The sequence below is a fragment of the Eumetopias jubatus genome, unplaced genomic scaffold (genome assembly GCF_037043125.1).
Source record: "Eumetopias jubatus isolate StellerSeaLion01/CBP00866 unplaced genomic scaffold, mEumJub1_p1.0 scaffold_8, whole genome shotgun sequence".
Taxonomy (NCBI): domain Eukaryota; kingdom Metazoa; phylum Chordata; class Mammalia; order Carnivora; family Otariidae; genus Eumetopias; species Eumetopias jubatus.
In genome coordinates, this window is record NW_028274814.1 from 2,295,320 (window position 1) to 2,314,021 (window position 18,702).

Here is an 18,702-nt window from a genome sequence, read left to right on the forward strand (position 1 = left end):
GAATGAATGGATAATGTCTACAGATTCAGTACAGTGATAAATTATAAAACATGCACATCTACAAGACATTGTTGTGCATACTGTGGGGGGATAGGGCAGGAGATAAAGTGGGATTGAAGACTGACATTGCAAAGAGATATTAGCCAGGATTTGAAATTTGAGTAAGGTTTTCATAAGCAAGGAGATAAGTATGGCTTTCCAGGATGGTACAGACAAGCTCTGACAAGTGTGAGTGACCAGGAGATCCCATGCGCTGACTAGCTTGTATCTTGGGATTTGAGTGTGTGTGTGTGTGTGTTTGTGTGTGAGTGTGAGAGTGAATACCCTTTGTCTGTCTGTATTGCTCCCTTCCCTGCTGAAGATCTTTCCTAAAAGCTGACACATGTTCCTTGCCTGCAGAGATGTCCATGGTAATAAGAGTCAGGAGCACATCTTTTGAAGATACCATCATGGATCCCTCCCTTGACTGATGATAGGGGTATTCTGGGAGGAGAAGGAAGCCCCACCTCTGACAGCAGTCCTGAGGAGACATCAGGAACAGGCCCCTCCACCCTCCCAGGTGGCTGTGGTCTGAGCCACATTCTAAGCGCTGCGGTCTGGCGTCCATTGCCTCGGGGCCATATTCGTGTTGTGATGTTGTGGTGCTGTGTAACTCTGCCCCGGACCCCACACAATATGGGGTGTGCTGGCCTGGAGTGCAGGGGCCACAGGGCACAGCTGGGTAACTGTTTGCCTCGCCTTCTGAGGAGAAGATTGGAGGTAGGTGCCAAATCCTGTGTCAAAATTCAGTTTCCTTGAGTCTCCTCTCCCGTATTTGTTTAGGATGATTTCTTCTGATTCACACATGTTTAGTGCTGCCAGGTGTAAGGAATTAGTCCTGTACTTTAAAGTGATTGGAGATAATTTCTTTAAGAAAAATGGGGAGGTGGCTTTTGGATTAAGTAATATGAGGGGCTAATGGAGAGCTGCTTTGAGGTCAAGTTTTTGTTGGTTTGTTTTAGAATTCTGAGCTATTTAGAGTTACCGTGTTGCAGTGAGGCTTTCTTTCCAGGTCAGAGAAATTCTTTCTGGTCTGAGTCAGCCTCTCTTGTTTGCTGGTTGAAGAGTAAATACACGAGGGCAGGTTTTTCTTTTGTTAGGCTGGGTGAGTAACCTTAAGGATTTTTTAGGTTGGTTATTTCTTTTGTAAACATTAAAAACATTTAGCATTTTCATTAGCTTTAAAAGCTCTCACACTGTATAGTATTGTCATAACTGCACATATGTTGAGGGCCACGGTGGTTGTCACACATTGGGTCTCTACCTTGAGGTATCCTAGGCCCTATTTTAATGTTTATGGATTTTTTTATTTTTGCAGTTTTTATTCCAGCACTGCCTGGTGCATGACTAGAATGAAGTACTTCTTAAATCGGTATATTTTTGATAGGTAACGTGGTATGAAGCGCTATGTCCTCATGTTGAAGTTAGTCAAGTATATTAACTGGTAGGTGTAAAAACAAGTATATTAACTTGTTTCTATTCTAAGAAAAAAAGAAAGAAAAGAGGACTTTAGGGGCGCCTGGGTGGCTCAGTCAGTGAAATGTCCCACTCTTGGTTTTGGCTCAGGTTGTGATCTCATGGATTGTGGGATTGAGTCCTGCATGGGGCTCTGCTCAGTGTGGAGTCTGCTTGAGATTTTTCCTCCCACTCTACCCCTTCCTGCATGTGCTCTCTCTCTTTCAAATAAATAAGAGAATTTTATCCTGGTCAGTTTTTCCCTTCCAAATGTGTACCCCTGACAAGCCTGTTCTGATCCTCTTCAGGAGACAATTGTGCAAAAAAGGGCAAAGCAGGAATTTAAAAGTCGGAGTAATATCTGAGCTCCTTTCCCCCTTCAACTTTAATTACACGTGTGATAACTCAAACAAGTTTCCTGTTCTTCAGTCCTCTCATCTACAGGAAGTGCTCAGTACCTGGTGCCCCCTGCCCCCCCTCCCCCAGCCCTTTGTGTAGTAAGGGTGAAGGAATGGAGTGGATCTGGAGGAGGGCCCAGAGCCAGGTGCTTACTTCCATAGTGCTGATGGTTGCAAAGCTTGTAAACAGAGGTTTCAGTTCTGGAGCAAATATCTTATAGATCTGTATGGTCTTTTAGGGACTTGGGCTTGGATCTATTGCACATTTTCCCTTCCTTTAGAAAGGCCTTCTGTTAACCGACTACCAGCTCATCAGGTAACAATACCACCCAACCCTGTGCCCTTGGGTGTTCTTACGTTCACCAGGACTAGAGCGGGGAGAACGTGCTTGGCCAAGTTGAGCAAAGATGAGCTTTGGTCTTACCCTCCTTTCCCTGGGTTCTAGGCAGGTTTATCCAGGCTTCAACTCACTTCTGCCTGGCATTTCAGCCCAGGGATGCTGGGGACTCACCTGTGTGGGTGAGGATGAAGGTATTTGGGTTCCTTTTTACTGCAAGGGAAAAGCACCTGGCTGTCTTCTTTCTCCACATCTAAGATTGTTGCCTGGGTTTTAGCTAGAACAACCCCACGGCCTTTCTAAAGCCAGCTCTGGGAGTCTGAAGCTAGAGTGTGAACGGGGCCTCTTGATCCTGACATGGCACAGCATGCCCGTGGCTTTCTTTTGGCAGCTAGGAGAGTACAAGTCTGTGTGTGTTGACTATAGTCTCTGAGAAACTCTTGTTTAATTTTTTCTCTTATCTAATAAGGTTATTATCTTTATTTTTTACACATTACTTATACAACATGGTGCATTGTTCTTTGTTCTGTGCAAAAAAAAAGTTGATGGTTCCTGCCGTCAAGGAACTTAACTAGAGATAAACAGTACAAATATGTGGTCTAGATAATTACTTGGAGGTTGGAGTGCATTTCACAGAGGAGGTGGTTTTTGATCCAGATTTGAGAGGATACACACAGTTCGCATAGTTGGAGCTGTGGGGATGAAAGTATTCCAGGTGTGTAGAATAAAATGAACAAAAACTTAAGGATTACCTAGTTCCCAAACTGATGTTTATTGAGTATCTACTCTGTCTCAGGCACTATTCTTAGTGCTTGGGACTTATGAGTGAGTAGAATAATTGAAGGCCCGGATGTGGTGTGGAGGACTGTCTGGGAGGACTGATGGGCTGTGATGGGAGCCAAGGGAAGCCTGGAAACGCAGGCTTGGGAAGAGAGGGTGCTCGGACAGGGATGTTGGATTTTAACCTTTCGGAATGTCGTGAGTCACTGCAGATGACTCCTGTCACAAGACAGGGACATGATGAAATAGGTATTTTGTAAAGATAGTTATGTAGCAAAGATGCAGGACAGGAATGAAAAGGTCGGAGTCTAGAAGCAGTAAGATGAGTTGGAAAGTAATTACATTATTCAGGACAGGAGATGAAAGGAAGAAATACATCTATATGGTTATCACAGGAACTATGTGTGTGTGTGTGTATGCGTGGTAACCATTTTTAAGATGTAGCAACTAACGTCTGTTTGATTTAAGAAGTGTGGGTGAGGGATCCCTGGGTGGCTCAGTTAGTTAAGCATCTGCCTTTGGCCCAGGTCATGATCTCAGGGTCCTGGGATCAAGTCCCACATCGGGCTCCCTGCTCAGCCGGGAGTCTGTATCTCCCTCTGCCTGCCTCTTCCCCTGCTCCTGCTCTCTCTCTCTCTCTCTCTCTCTCTCTCTCTCTCTCTGTCTCTCTGACAAATAAATAAAATCTTTTTTTTTTAAAGTGTGAGTAAAAGCATTGAACCCATGAATTTATGAGCTAAACATGATGTGTAATAATATGTAGAGGAAATTCAAAGTATATCAGCCCCCACGCCGCCCCAATTCTAAATCACAGATTCTGAGTTCTCAGACTCTGGTGTGCATTTGGATCACCTGGAGGGCCTGTTAAAACACAGGTTGCTGGGCCCCGCCCCCGCCTTGAGAGCTTTTTGATTCAGTAGGGCCAGGTGGAGCTCGAGCATTAGCATTTCTGACTAGTTTCCAGGTGATAAAGCTGGAATGGACTACTTTGAGAATCACAGCTTTAAATCATAGATGAGATTAGAACATGTAATATAATGTTAAGGTGAGTGGTTTTCAAACTTTTTTTTAACAGTCAAAACTTTTTATTAGAAAAAATATGTTATGTACCTCTCCATTATGCAGAATGTATAAAGAGATTAGGAAGAGGGGCCATAACCAGAAGACAGCCACTCTGATGCTCTTGTTTGAAAAGAATCCATGTGGGTTGGAGAAAGGCTTGAATTAGCGGACCTCGCCTGGAGACTTGGCCAACAGCATGTATTCATTGTGACCTCTTTTCGGCAGCTTAGGCTCTCCGCATCTCAGTTTTCTCATTAAACGCAAGGATCATAAACCCTCTTACCACATTGGATGATGCACATGAGTGCGTTTTTAAGATTGTAAAGCATAATGCAAACATAACTGGTGGTGACCGCGGTGCTCATTCTGGCGCCATACCAAACCAGCCCCTGATCCCTCCCCTCTTCCCTCTATTTCTGTGCAGGGGCTGGGGGGCAGGCAGCTGTGACTAAAGTGATCTCTATGTTGTTGTGGAAGTTGGGTCAGAGCTAGAGGTCGGTAATGGGCGGGTTGCTCACATTGCTGGGCTATGGTGTGACTCCGTAAGAGATTATGTACTAGTTCTAATAAAACAAAATGCCAGAAAGTTATTTCCATGTGGTTGGGATTCACCTTTGGTTTCATGCTGCTGTTTTGTTTTTCGATTGACATATTAAATGAAGCCAGTCACCTTCAAGGAAGGCATCGGGTTTGTGGTTTGCTCTGTGTTGTGTGTGGAGGGTGGGTGGTGGTATGTGTGTTGGGTGTGGTTTGGGATGGAAAAGTGGGAAGCAGAGGAGTGCACTTGCCATTAAATATTAGATACTCCTTTATTGTGATAGAGGTCACTATTTTATTGTTGAACATCAGTTATGCGTTCTGACCATCTGTGTTTTCAGTCCTTATTAAGAAGGCAACAGAAAAATCTGTTTAATGTCAACAGTGTTACAACAAAATTGAAAATGGGTCCTTTGGTTTGAATTTATACTAAAAGATAGGCATTTTTGAAATGGAGCTGATTAGGTAAATTCAAAACTGTGTATATCACATCTTGAAATACCAATGATTCATTTTTTAAAAAAGAACTACAAAACGTATTTTTAAAAAATGTTTTGTTTTGGACTTAAGTAAATTAGATACTTACCAAGGGAATCGAGAATGCGGCCTAATTTCTATCCATTGGGCTCTTCTTTTGACTTGAAAAATGAAATGTTTTTTGTTATATCATTAACTGACCTCCTTTGTCTTGGCTACCTAATTATCCTCTGGCTAATAGGATTGATGGAGGCTACACTTAAAGCTGTGTGCTGTGCCTGGTATTTTCAGGAATTTTTCAAACCGTTTCTCTCCAGTCTTTTTGTTTCCCAACATTATGGATGTGCATAGTCAGAGAGTACTGCTAGGATTTTTAGGAAAACAGCAGTACCTGCTCCCTGAGAGGTGGCCTTTTCCAATTCTTGCACTTGATTCTTTCGGTATTACCTCCATATTTCTGCGTAAACTGCTTATATTGCTTTTTGTTGCTGTTGTCATGGTTTGACTTAACATGGAAGATTTAACCCAATTTCATTGCCCCATGTGTGCTTTGCCCCTATTCTCTTGCGGCCACTCATTGGGTCTCTTGTTTCTGTCTGGAGAGAGGTTTCTCTCTCTCTCTCTCTCTCTCTCTCTCTCTCTCTCTCTCACACACACACACACACACACACACACACACACACATACACACACATAGACGAATGCATGCACACACTTTTTAGACTTCCTTCCCTCAAAAGTAATTATAAATTTGATTAAGTATTCAATGTTCCCATTATTTGAATTATTATTAAAAGCTTTTCAGAGCTGAACTGTGTATTGATGACATTTTCCTTATCACTTTCGTGTTTTCCCTGGAATGAACAATACTTTGGCCTTTGGTCTTCTGTGAGTGTACAGCCAATTCTACTCCAGCTCCGCCAGTTGTTAAAAAAGTAACATCTGGGCATGTTTAGTTACAGTCTCTTTCAGCTTCATCTTGAAGACATCTCCTTTGGAGCTTCTGGCCTGCTCCCTTGTGGACTGGTCACCTTCTATACCTGGTGCCCTGCTGATATCCTGGGTCAACCTCACATTGTCCTGGGCGTTCTTTTCTGTGTTATGTCCCCTATTTTCATATGCCATGCCATCCTCATTCGTGGTTTATTTCCTCGGAACACATCTTATAGAACTTTCCTGAGAAAGGTGCAGAGAGAGTAATTTTTGGAGAAACAGAATTTCTAAAAAATTTGTTTCTATCTTTGCACTTTACTGACGGTTGTTGGGTGAGGTATAGTATTCTTGGTTGGGAACCATTTCTCTTAGGAATTTGGAAGACAGTGTTCCATTGTCATCTGGATTCCAGTGTGGCTCTTGAGAAGGCCGAACTCATTTGATTCCTTATCCATTCATTATAGTACTTGCATTTTACTTTCTGGAATGTTTTTGTTTGTTTTACTTCTGCTTGTCTTCTCTGTTCTGTTGTTCTTATATGCCTTGGTGTATGCCTGTTTTCATAATTTGTGTTGGGTTCTCTACGAGCCTTTTTAACATGGAAACTCTTCTTATTCTGGGGAGCTAACTTGAAATTTTTTTTTTTTCCTGTTTTCCCAGTTCTCTTTTTCTAGAGCTACGGTTTAGCACGTGACTTACTTGATTCGTCTTGTTTTATCGCCCACTTCTTTCTTTCATTTTTTTTTTTTTTTCTTTCTCAGGAGACTTCTCCTCTCCACTCTCCTAATGATTTTTCACTTGAAGTGTTTTTAACTTCTAAGAGCATTTTGTTTGGCTCTCCTCTTTCCCTCTCCTTTCATCTTCCTTTGCTACCTGGATGTACTGTCATCTGAACTCTCCTGGGTATCAATGATGGATTTTTTTTACAACCATCTTCTTTTTTTACTGCCTGTTTTTCTCAGTGTGTGTTTCCTATTTGTTCTGGCCTCTTCTCCATCCTTGGGGTTTTCCTCAGGGTCTGTTCCTCGCTTCCTGGCTGAGTAAAGGGTGCTAACTCTAACACAGACCGCAGTGTGCAGGCAAGGGCTCGGAAACATGAGCTGCACAGGAGGCGCCCCTGGCTGTCTAGACTCCTCTGGCCTTTGCTCTTCAGGTGGTCAGATGCCCAGGGAGAGATCTTCCAGCCTCTTGTCTAGGTGGCCTGACCCCAGCTGCCAGCATTCTGGGAACACGTGGAAGCAGAGAGCTGGATTTCTCAGCTTTCAGTGTGTAAATGTTCACTCATCTTCTCCCCCCCCAACCCCCATTTTCAAATACCTCTGCATTTGCTCAGTCGTCTTACCCTCTCTGGAGAATAAACCTCCAGGATGCTGCTGGGGCCGTCACAGTGCTGTGTGGGGTCAGGAGGGAAACTGGGCTTTGCTGCTTAAAGAGACTTTCAGCCGATCCTGCTGTTTTTCTTCCCATGTTCATTCCTGTCTTCTGAGGTACTTGGTTTCCCCAATTCCAGAGCAGCTTAGGGCTCTACTGAGGAGGTCACGTTGCTGCCTGGTTTCCCACGCAGTCAAGCTTGGGGTTCACTTTCTTGGGTCTGCTCCATGTGTTATCATTAGCCCAGCTTCTCAGCCTCCCGCGGTTGTGTTACCCTTGTTTCTCTCTGTTCTCTTTGTTTTTGTGGGGATACACCTTGAAAAATATGTAACTACTGAGGTTTCAGTGGGATTTCAGGAGGGAGGCAGAAGACATGTGGGTTTCTTTGATAAGATGTTTTTACCTTCCATTTTTGTCGTGTAGCCAATTTTGTGCTCCCTGTTTAAGGAATAAACTCTGCCACTCCTCCCTGCCTGTTCATACCTGTCCTTCAGCTCCGAATGATCTCTGTGTTCTTCTTCCTCCAGCCTGCTCATTATAAACCTTTCCTGAATCTTTCCAAGCAAAAGTAATCTTTCCTTCCTCTGAACTCAAAGCATTTTTATGTCTGTTTTTCTTATGACGCATGGTCTACCTCCTTTTGACTTTTTGTTGTTGTCTTATCTGATAAATTTTAATTTCTCACAGAGGACAGTGGTTGTTGCTTTGCTCTCATCCCGTGCTTTGCAAATAGTAATTTTCAAATTAACATGAGTTTTCAGTTATCTTTTTACAGCCTTATATTTACATATATATTCTCATTTGACAGGATATAGACCACTGCTATATGCATGGTCATTGCAAGAGTAGAGTACTACTGTTTCTAATTGCAGATACTTTTCTGGAAACTTGCATGGGTGTAAAGTAGGCAGAGGGTGTGTATTCCACAGATCACAGCTCACAGAAGCTCATGGCTTTGTTGCGTAATGTGATGATGCTCTCTATAGAGCTGGAGGGATTTCTTTACGGAGCCAGTCTTTCATTAGGGTTTTCCCTGTACTGTTTGCTCTTATTATGTCTTGGAAGAGAGTGGGCAACACCATTCACTGCAACTTGAATTTTATCAAATTACACATCTGTGCTTTCCTTCTCAGCTGGTCTTAGAAATGTTCCCCCTCTACCTCTTTCCCTCCAGCCTTAGGCCAGGTCCCAGCCCCTGTTCTTAGTCTGGGTGAGAAGCAGTGATTCTTCATGTGGTTTGGTCCCTAGATTTCTTCACGGTGGGTGGCCCCATCCTTGGGGACCCTTGTCTGGCCAGGACATTTGCTTCTTGGTAGCTCTGTCTTCATCTACTTGATGGATGAACTTCATTCCTTGTTTCTTGCTCATGTGTAAGGGATTTTTGGTTGTCATAACACAAAATTATTGTTTAGTGTTTAGATCTTTGGTTATTTTAAATGTACTAATCCTAAGTGAGACAGATTCTTGTTTTTTTTAAATTGAGTGTTATGTCATGTTTGTTTTTTAACCCAATGACAGGTATACTTATGGTAGAATTAGTGTTTATTGGATTTTTAAAAGTGTCTTAATCACAACTTTTTGTTCATTTACATTTCTAAGTTTCTATAGCTGGGACAATAATGATTTCTGCTACTAATATTTCAAACTTATTAGTGTAAACTACCAAAGTGGAATCAACAAATAAGCTCTTTTTAAGGAAAGTTTTCCTGATGGGTTCTTCACTATTCTGTTGAAAATATAGCAAATCCTCTGTTTATTGAGAGAGAATTGTGTTGATGAAAGCTGCCAGTTAAAATCTCCTGAGAGAGACGACTGTTCCAAGGAGTTGTATTTCTCAGTGGCAAAAATATCCTTCCTGGATTTTATACTCTTGTGGGAAGAGGTCATTTTTATGTGCCCTGTTTAGATCTGATATTTTTTTTTGTGTGTGTAGTGTGCTCTGTTGGGATTAGTGCTGATTTCCTTCTCAGTTTTTTCTCTCCAGATAGTTTCTATTCAGCACGTATTATGGAGTGGCATTTAATAAGTGCTGTCCTGATAAATGTTCTGACATGGTGTTGTCATGGCTACTTGGTATAGTTGACCATAGATTCAGGACCCTTCTGGAGGGAGGAGACAAGAACTGAATCTCAGAATTAGACAAGCCTTGATCAGATGGTTGGAAGATTATAAGCTAGCTTTATAGAGTATTTGAAAGGGGGGGGGGGAGTGATTAATGGTATAACATTCTGCTGATAGACCAAGGACGATGAGTCTTGAGAATGGACCATTGCATTAAGCAACATGGAGACTCTTGGTAACCTTGATGGACATTTTTGGGAGTGTGGTGGGGAGGAAACTTCATTGGAACAGGATTATGAGAGAAGAAGAATCTGAAACAACAAATCTGTAAAAAATTTTGCTGTAAAGAGAATTAGAGAGTTGGTAGAGTGACTAAACGGTAAAGTAGGGTCAACAGAAGGTTTTGTACAATCATTTTAGCATATGTAAAATACGACATCAACAGCTTTTAAAGGTTCAGCACTTACATCTGAGTACTATTTTCCATACTATTATGGTTTTTAAAAACATTAACAGTGAGGCTGGAGATAGACTTCTAAACTGTCTCGGGAGCTCTCTGGTTAGGAAAAGGTCTTGGAGAAGATGATGACTGCGGTGTGTCATGATGGGTGAGAAGGGTCAGCCTGGACAATAAGGTGGGACTCTGGGTAGTGGAGGCACTGGGCCTCCAAGGTGGGGAGTGGGGGCACTTTTTAGGACTTAATAGCAGCTGTGAAAGGGGAACTAACTGGGGGGAAAGGCTGGAACATGGCAGGTTCTGAAATAGAAAAGTCAAGAGGTTGAGAAAATTGTTAGGAGGGAATTTATTTCAAAGGAGTAGCTCTAAATGTTATAGAAAGGCTGTAGGTTATGATCTCATATGGAGAGTGTGGGGAGGATTGGGAAGCAAGAAGAGGTTTTTATAAGCCGCATATTAGAAGTCACTCTGCTTCATTGTGTATTAAAAGTGTTTTAGAAATGAAAGTTGATATTTTGATTGATTAGGTCATCCAACAGCTTTCTTCGGGGGAAGCGGAGGGCAGGATGGCGCTGTTCTGATGGGCTAGGGAATGGTGGTTAGGGTGCAGCTTTCTTTATTTACCCCCAGAATATTAATTACACCTGATTTCCCTTGGAGGATTAATACCATTTGGTAAGGAAGAGTAGGAGTACGGTTTGTTTGGGGACTTTGTTCTTGGGTGGCTCAGAAATGTAGAAATGACAAATTCTGGAGCATTGTTGGACCCATAGCAACATTGGACAGCATTGTAATCTGGGAATCATGCAGAGTAAGGCTCAAGAATGAAGATGGATGCCACAGTGAGAGAGAGAGAGAGAGAGAGAGAGAGAGAGAGATGTGCGTTATGTGTTTTTACAAACTTAGTCTCCGTGTTCTGGATGAACCGTCAGTTTGAGTACTGACTCTCCTTTGAAAGAAGTCCAGATAAATGAGGGTGCAGAATAACTATACGCTATTTGCATTAATAGTTTTTGTGGTAATGTTTAATAATTTTGAGAATTAGGGTCTGAGCTGCTTTCTGTGCTGGTGAAAAAGTGACAAGATTGGTAATTCAGCATTTTTAGTGAGTGTTCTGTTTTAGTGATTCTCAGGTGTTAGAGATTCTCTTAGAGGGCATCTTATGGGTATGGATTCCTTGGCCTCAAGGTGTGAGTCAGTAGATATAGGGTGGGCTCAGGAATCTTTAGTCTAAAATCACTCATCTTTCCTCTTCTCCACCAGTCTTTACTTTAAAAAAAGAGTCATACCCGTCTATGGCCATACTACCCTGAACATGCTGTATCTCATCTGATCTCGGAAGCTAAGCAGGGTGGGGCCTGGTTAGTACGTGGATGGGAAAGAGCCCTACTGAACATTGCTGTTCAGTTGGGAAAAGTGGAGTTTTAACATGAATTGAACCTTTTTTTTTTTTTTTTAAAGATTTTATTTATTTGTTTGACAGAGAGACACAGTGAGAGAGGGAACACAAGCAGGGGGAGCGGGAGAGGGAGAAGCAGGCTTCCTGCTGAGCAGGGAGCCCGATGCGGGGCTCGATCCCAGGATCCTGGGATCATGACCCTAGCCGAAGGCAGACACCCAACGACTGAACCACACAGGCGCCTCTGAACTTTTTATTAGTAATTCTGTGTTGTGGATAATACAGTAGCTAATAGTAAAAGATACAGTTTAGTATATTTTCATTTGAGTGTGCAAATGAGAATGATTATAGAAATTTAAAACAACTATGTTCTCTTCAAATAATTTTAAAGCATGGTTTTATATTATAGCATATGTGGATATGTATATATGAGTACATGTGTCTTTGTATATGTGTGTATACATATGTTAATGTGCACATACCTCCTTATGAAGAAGTGTACAAAATTTAAAAATGGAGTCCTTTGTCTTCCTTCTCCCCCAAGCCCTCTCCCCAGATATAACCACTGCACATTTTAGTGTGCATTTTGGGGGACATTTTTATATGTACATATACAGTTGTATGTAACTTTGTCTTTACAGAAATAGAGTCAAACCACACACATTATTCTGAGCTTGCTTTTGCTCACTAATGGCCTTGTCAACCTTCTCTTGTGTCGGTATATTTAGACCTGTTTGTTGGGCTTACGTTGAGCTACCGGGGTGTACAAACTCCTTTTTTTCCCAGATAGGCTGTGTCGTGAGTTTTTCAGACATGCAATATATGTTGCTTATTAGAGTACCTGTATGGATTGGATTGAGAGGACTAATACATGTTTCATATTGGGCAATGGGAAAGCCAGCGTACTTTAACAAACCAGTATTTCTTAGGCAGCAACTTGTGTTGGCTTCTGTAGTCCTGTCATAACAGGGTATCAGCAGCTAAGCCAAAGGAAAGAGTATGAATCCCTCATAAAAGAAAAGGAAAATTGACTCAACAGCGGAGATAGGGAACTACCTGAATTTTCAGTTAATTGTAGTATTGTCGATGTTGTCGATTCCTTTTTATGGGCAGATTACCACAGTTTAAGCTGTTGCATTTCCTTTTGGTGATGCTGACTTGCTGTATTCGATGTTTCTGTTCTTCTCTACAGGATCCAAACTACTGGATACAGGTGCACCGACTTGAACATGGAGACGGAGGAATACTGGACCTTGATGATACCCTCTGTGATGTAGCAGATGATAAAGACAGAGTGAGTTCAAGTCCAGGGAAGCCATTTCAGGATGCATTTAGTGAAGACTGGGGTGGGGGGTGGTTAGGTGGGAGTACTTTCCTTTCTGATTAGACACTTTAAAGTGTCTGATTAGACACTTACTTTAAAGTGTCTAATGTGGGCCACTCCCTTTGGTATGTTTGTTTTTATAACAAGTATTTTGAGTCTTCACTATCCTGAACTCTAGGGTATAATGCTTTCTTGACACCTGGGTTTTAAGTTTACTATGTTTTAGAATTTTAAAATTCCAACTTTTTGAATGGAAATCTCTTTAACCCCTGCCATTTTTTCCTTTGTCTTAACCAAACCAACCCAACCGTCTTTCTTGACAGCTGAGGTCCATTTCCGTGTGTGATAACGCACGGTCTCTGAGTTTTCTCGCCACCCCCCATCGGCCCCCCCCCCCCCCATTGGCCCCTTGCTTCATCCTCCCTCCATTGCTGGGAGCTGGCTGAATGCAGCTGTCTTGTCTTCTCTACTCCTACTTTCCCCAACAGCATAGTACCTTGTTCAGAATGGGCAGATATAGTCTGTGTTTTCTTGAAATCTTTTTTTTTTTTAAAGATTTTATTTATTTATTTGAGAGAAAGAATGAGAGAGAGAGCACATGAGAGGGGAGAGGGTCAGAGGGAGAAGCAGACTCCCCCGTCCCCCCCCCGAGCAGGGAGCCCGATGCGGGACTCGATCCCAGGACTCCAGGATCATGACCTGAGCCGAAGACAGTCGCTTAACCAACTGAGCCACCCAGGTGCCCTGTTTTCTTGAAATCTTAAGGAAAATGAAAAATCTCAGGTATGAAATAGTGTGTAAGTTCAGGGATATTTGATTCCCTAGCACCTGCCATTGTCGGGTTTGTCCCATGTAGCTTCTGTGGGCTCCCGCATTATATCAAAAATGCAGAACTTTTCTGCTCATTTATGATTTGCTGCTATTTCTCTAGGTGTCACTTCTCCTTTTTGGGCTTTTCAGTGAGCCAGGTATAAGGTGACTCTCAAATCCTTTTCCTGGGCGCCTGGGTGGCTCAGTTGGTTCGGCAACTGCCTTCGGCTCAGGTCATGATCCTGGAGTCCTGGGATCGAGTCCCGCATCGGGCTCCCTGCTCAGTGGGGAGTCTGCTTCTCCCTCTGACCCTCCCCCCTCTCATGTGCTCTCTCTCTCTCATTCTCGCTTTCTCAAATAAATAAATAAATAAAATCTTTAAAAAAAATCCTTTTCCTGCCATCCACTTATCTAGCAACTTAAATTATAGTCAATTTTTTGTGTGGTTCAACTTCAAAGCTTAAAGCAACTATCGAGGTTTATGAAGAATTCAAACAGGTGTTCTTGCCCAGCTATAATATTACAAAGAGATGAACTCATGTTATATTAATCTTTTAGTATTTTCCTATTCTTTCCTCCTCTTCCTTGTTTTCTTTCTTTTTTTTTTTTTGTTGCTTTTTCTAATCTAAAAATAATATAGTTCCTGGGAAGAGAAAGAAACACATAAAGAAGGAAATAATCACCCATGATGACATTGCTGCCCAAAGCTCATGACTGGCGTTATTTGAGTGGGCTTTGCATCCTGACTCTTCTTTTTGCTCAGATATTGACACAGACTTTCTTTTAAATAGAAATGATTGAATAGTCGCCTGCTTTTTCTCTTTGAGTTGATTATAAATATATTTCCATGCCCATTAATGGTGGCCATGCCACTGTAGCTGCATGTGGCGTTCCGTTTTACGGATTGATGTACTCGTTATTGTACTTGTTTTGGATACTTAGATTACTGTGGAGAAAGCTGAGGTGGTCAGTCACCTGTGTACTTTTGTCTTTGGCATTCTTGCATTCTGAGCAGCAGTGATGAGTATGCCTGGATTTCTCCACCTGTGTTTCCTTTTTGATTGTGTACAGACAGGTTTTGCCTCAGGTTGGTATCATCCTATTGACGTGTTGTGCCTTTCAAGAGAGTGGATCAGAATGTTTTAAGATTGCCTCTGCGGTCTGCCTAGCTCTGGCGTGTTTCTTAGAATAACCTGCTGTGGACTTCGGGTTTCTGTATGAGTAGGATGGGGGGCTGTTCACTGTCTCAATGCTCGAGACCACTGAGCTCAGAGGACTCCTGTGTACTTAGCACCTGCAGACATGCTTTATGGGTTCATGGAGTACAGATTACAGTTTTTCACCCTCCCCCTTAGCGCCTCAACCAGCACATAGCCTCTCAACAGTGTTCACATTTTGAATAGGTAGAATACTGAGATGTGGATGTTTAGCAGTAGGATTTAAAAAAATCTTTGGAAGTGTACTATTATTTTAGGCTCAGTATATGACATTTTTGGTGGATGTTCCATTTGTACTTGAAAATAATGTGTATTCTGCAGTTGTTGGATTGTGTGTTCTATACAGATCAGTTAGGTTAAGGTGGTTGATACTGTTGTTTAGGTCTTTGGGGTGATTTGTTACGCAGCAACTGAAAATAATACTCTTCTTTCAACACAATTAACTATTGGGTTACACACAAAAATGGAGGAAGAGACAAATTATGATCTTCTAAAATAGTTGCTGTTAAAATCAGAGGATACTTAAACTTTTTTTATTTTTTATTTTTTAAAGATTTATTTATTTGAGAGAGAGAAAAAAGAGTGAGGTGGGGAGGGGCAGAGAGAGAGAGAGGGAGAGAATCTCAAGCAGACTCCCTGCTGAGCATGGAGCCCCACTTGGGGCTTGATCTCATGACCCTGAGATCACAACCTGAGCTGAAATTAAGAGTCAGGTACTTAACCGACTGTGCCACCGAGGTGACCCTGAAGAAGAATGTTTTAAATATTAATAAAGGAAATAAGTTTTTAGGGAGTTTTATATCATGCAGATTAAATTCAGTTTCCAATAGAAAAATGCTAGAGAATACCATGTACCACAGACTGAAAGAACTTTTAAATCATTGTTTCATTTGTTGAGATATTTATTTATTTATTATTTATTTTTTGTGTTTATTTATGTTCAGAAATATTTAAATATATATGTGATTAAATTTTTGAATGAGCTTCTTAAAGGACCCATTTTAAGTTGTAACTATAAAAAAAATATAATTAAGAATTCAGAATCTCAACACTCAAATTCATGGTATTGTCAGATGCATTATTCAGAATGAACGCTTGTATGTAGTCAGTTGTATGGCTCCTTTCCATGGCTTTGAAATTTGACTGATTTAATCATCCTGGAGTATTTTCAACTATTTTTGGCAGCTACTCCTTGAGTAAGGATTTTGACACCTGTTTTGCTTTTAAGTTAAAAAAGGCATTACAGTTCTCTTAAACGATAAAATTGCTCTAAAAAGTGTCCTGTTTAATGAAAATTCCCTGGTCATGTTTAAAATGCAGATACCTAGCCTAGGGAAATAGGGTCTCCATTAGCCATGCCTGGGCATCTGCATTTTATAAACCACCCAGGTGGTATTTAGGCCCACTAAACTTTGAAACCATGCTGTAATGGCCCTGCCATCAGTCTCTGTAATGGGGAAATTTCTTTCAAAGGTGTAAATTATATACCCGGTTGCTGTGAATTTGTGAAATTATGAAAAATTATTTTTTATAGAAGGATAGGAGGATTAAGAGGCAGTAATTTAAATGATAGCAAAAGAAGTTGAAGTACCTAATTAGTGCCTAATTTTGCTTATTATCCTTTAATTATTAGAGTTTAATGCACAGCACTGAGGAAGTTTTCTTTTAGTGCCTATACAATTCCAATGACCAGGATTTACCCAAGTTTATTCAGAATGGTATTAGCATGGGTTATCTTGGGTTCTTGGAGTAGGTTTGATTTTCTGAGAGAATATTCTAGATCTACTTTGGGCATATAAATATGCCTTGTTTTGTTTGTCCCTTTACATTGCTGCTTTCCAGTAAAAGGGAACAGAGGATCCGAGTGTGTACACTGTCATGGTGTTTTATTTACTCTTAGTGTCTTATTCTCAGTTTTCTCAGTTGACATTTTGCCAAATGATGAAAAACTGAAATGGTTTCCATGTTATCTGTAGCACCTATTAGAACAGCTGTAATGTGTTTGTCTGTATGTGCTTTCCCGAGGGCCAAGCTGTTTCTTGTCTGAATTTCTTTCTAGTTTGGTCTTTGTTATTTATTATTTATTATCTTAGGTGAACCTTCCCTCAGTTCTCCTCAGATAGGTCTAGGTCACTCCTGCTATTCCTCCGTGTACTACAGTAAAATTTGAAATTTCCAAATAGATTACAGAATAAAAATGTTTTGTTATATAAAAATTCACTTCCCTCTGCATGCAGTCACCTGAGACAGATTGTAGGAACATTAACAGAGATTTCAGGTGGACTGACCAAGAACTTAAAGTTGGGGGGAAGTGTGCTTTTGCGTGTGTGATCAGCAAGAAGAAAGCCTTTTCCGTATGTCACTGTCTTCCTTTCCATACCTTTGGTGCTGAAAGTCACTTAAGATGCAGTGGCAAGCATTTCCTTTGTCATCCTTGGATGTAATTTTGTTTTGACCAGGAATGATGTCATGTATGTGCTATTTTTGTGATGACCTTGGGAAATAATTTGTTTTTAAAGATTTTACTTATTTATTTGAGAGAGCGAGTGAGAGAGAGCAAGAGTGTGCGTGCACATGCAAGAGAGCACAAGTGGGGGGAGGGGCAGAGAGAGGGAGAAGCAGACTTCCCGCTGAGCAGGGAGCCCCATATGGGACTCGATCCCAGGACCCTGAGATCATGACCCGAGCCGAAGGCAGATGCTTAACTGACTGAGCCACCCAGGCGCCCAGGAAATGTCTTCTACTATCTGCTCCTTGTTCTTTGTGGAAGAAGGATTGAATGGAATAGTAACTTAAACTCTTTTTTTTTTTTTAAGATTTTATTTATTTATTTATTTGAGAGAATGAGATAGAGAGAGCATGAAATCCAAGAGGGTCAGAGGGAGAAGCAGACTCCCTGCTGAGCAGGGAGCCCGATGAGGGACTCAATCCTGGGACTCCAGGATCATGACCTGAGCCGAAGGCAGTCGCTTAACCAACTGAGCCACCCAGGTGCCCAGTAACTTAAACTCTTTCTGAAAGTTTGTACGAGCTTGAAGAGTGGGCACTGGAGGCCAGGGGCTGCGGAGGATTGTTGTAGAGACTGCTAGCTGCTGCTTGTTGGGAAGAACCCAGGATTTCCTGGGGGACAGTTTGGCCAGTGTCCTCAATTAGAAACATGTTGAGAAAAGGAAACTTCAAAAATTTATTGGAATCGTGGGCAAGCAATTATTTCTGCATTTTTGGATGAAGCTAGTACTGAGGCATATATCACACATTTTCATCATTCTCCTAACTCAAACTGATGTAGTTTTTGTGCCTCTTGTGTTCACAATGTTAATGCCCCATCAGATGTCTGATACTAGTATTGCTGAAACGTGTTGTAATAAATCTGGCTTTTGATATACATGCCTGGCACAACTTTCAGGTAAGGGACATGGTTTAATTTTAAAAGTTCATTGTTTTCTACTGTTTTAGGTGTTATTTTTTGTTACTTATGTGTAAATCATTATTTTACTTGTTTTGGCATCAAGTCATTGAAAAATAATCAGTGTCCAGGGAGGTGATGATAGGAGCGCATCCTGCTTCTCTAAAGGGGTGTTATACATGCTGTGCCCTAGCTATTGATAAGGTGGAGAGAAGCACTGTTTTGTTCTTATGCTGAAGACAGTCACTGTCTGGTTAGATGATAATGAAGAACATATTTTTGGATCTGAAATAAGCATTATTAAAATGAATTTATTTGGTGATATTGAAATGAGTTTCTTTTCTTTCTTTTTTTAAAGATTTATTTATTTATTTATTTGACAGAGAGAGAGAGAGTGAGTAAGAGAGGGAACAACAAGCAGGAGGAGTGGGAGAGGGAGAAGCAGGCTTCCTGCTGAGCAGGGAGCCCGATGTGGGGCTCGATCCCAAGACGCTGGGATCATGACCTGAGCCGAAAGCAGATGCTTAACCACTGAGCCACCCAGGCACCCCTTGAAATGAGTTTCTAAAACATTAATAAGCCTGAAGAATAAGCTCTGAAGAAATGGCTTGATGCTTAAATTACAGTGAGAGCTCACAG

At 41.4% G+C, this 18,702-nt stretch overlaps 1 protein-coding gene across 11 annotated transcripts in view; it reads left to right on the forward strand.

The window, feature by feature from the left end:
* The window catches only part of PARD3 (par-3 family cell polarity regulator), a 644,160-nt gene that overhangs the window by 99,415 nt on the left and 526,043 nt on the right, over nt 1-18,702 (forward strand). For all 11 annotated transcript variants that reach the window (XM_028120914.2, XM_028120917.2, XM_028120915.2 and 8 more), the window contains exon 2: nt 12,499-12,600. In XM_028120914.2, the coding sequence (XP_027976715.1) occupies nt 12,499-12,600 (102 nt within the window). The remainder of the gene's footprint in view (nt 1-12,498; nt 12,601-18,702) is intronic.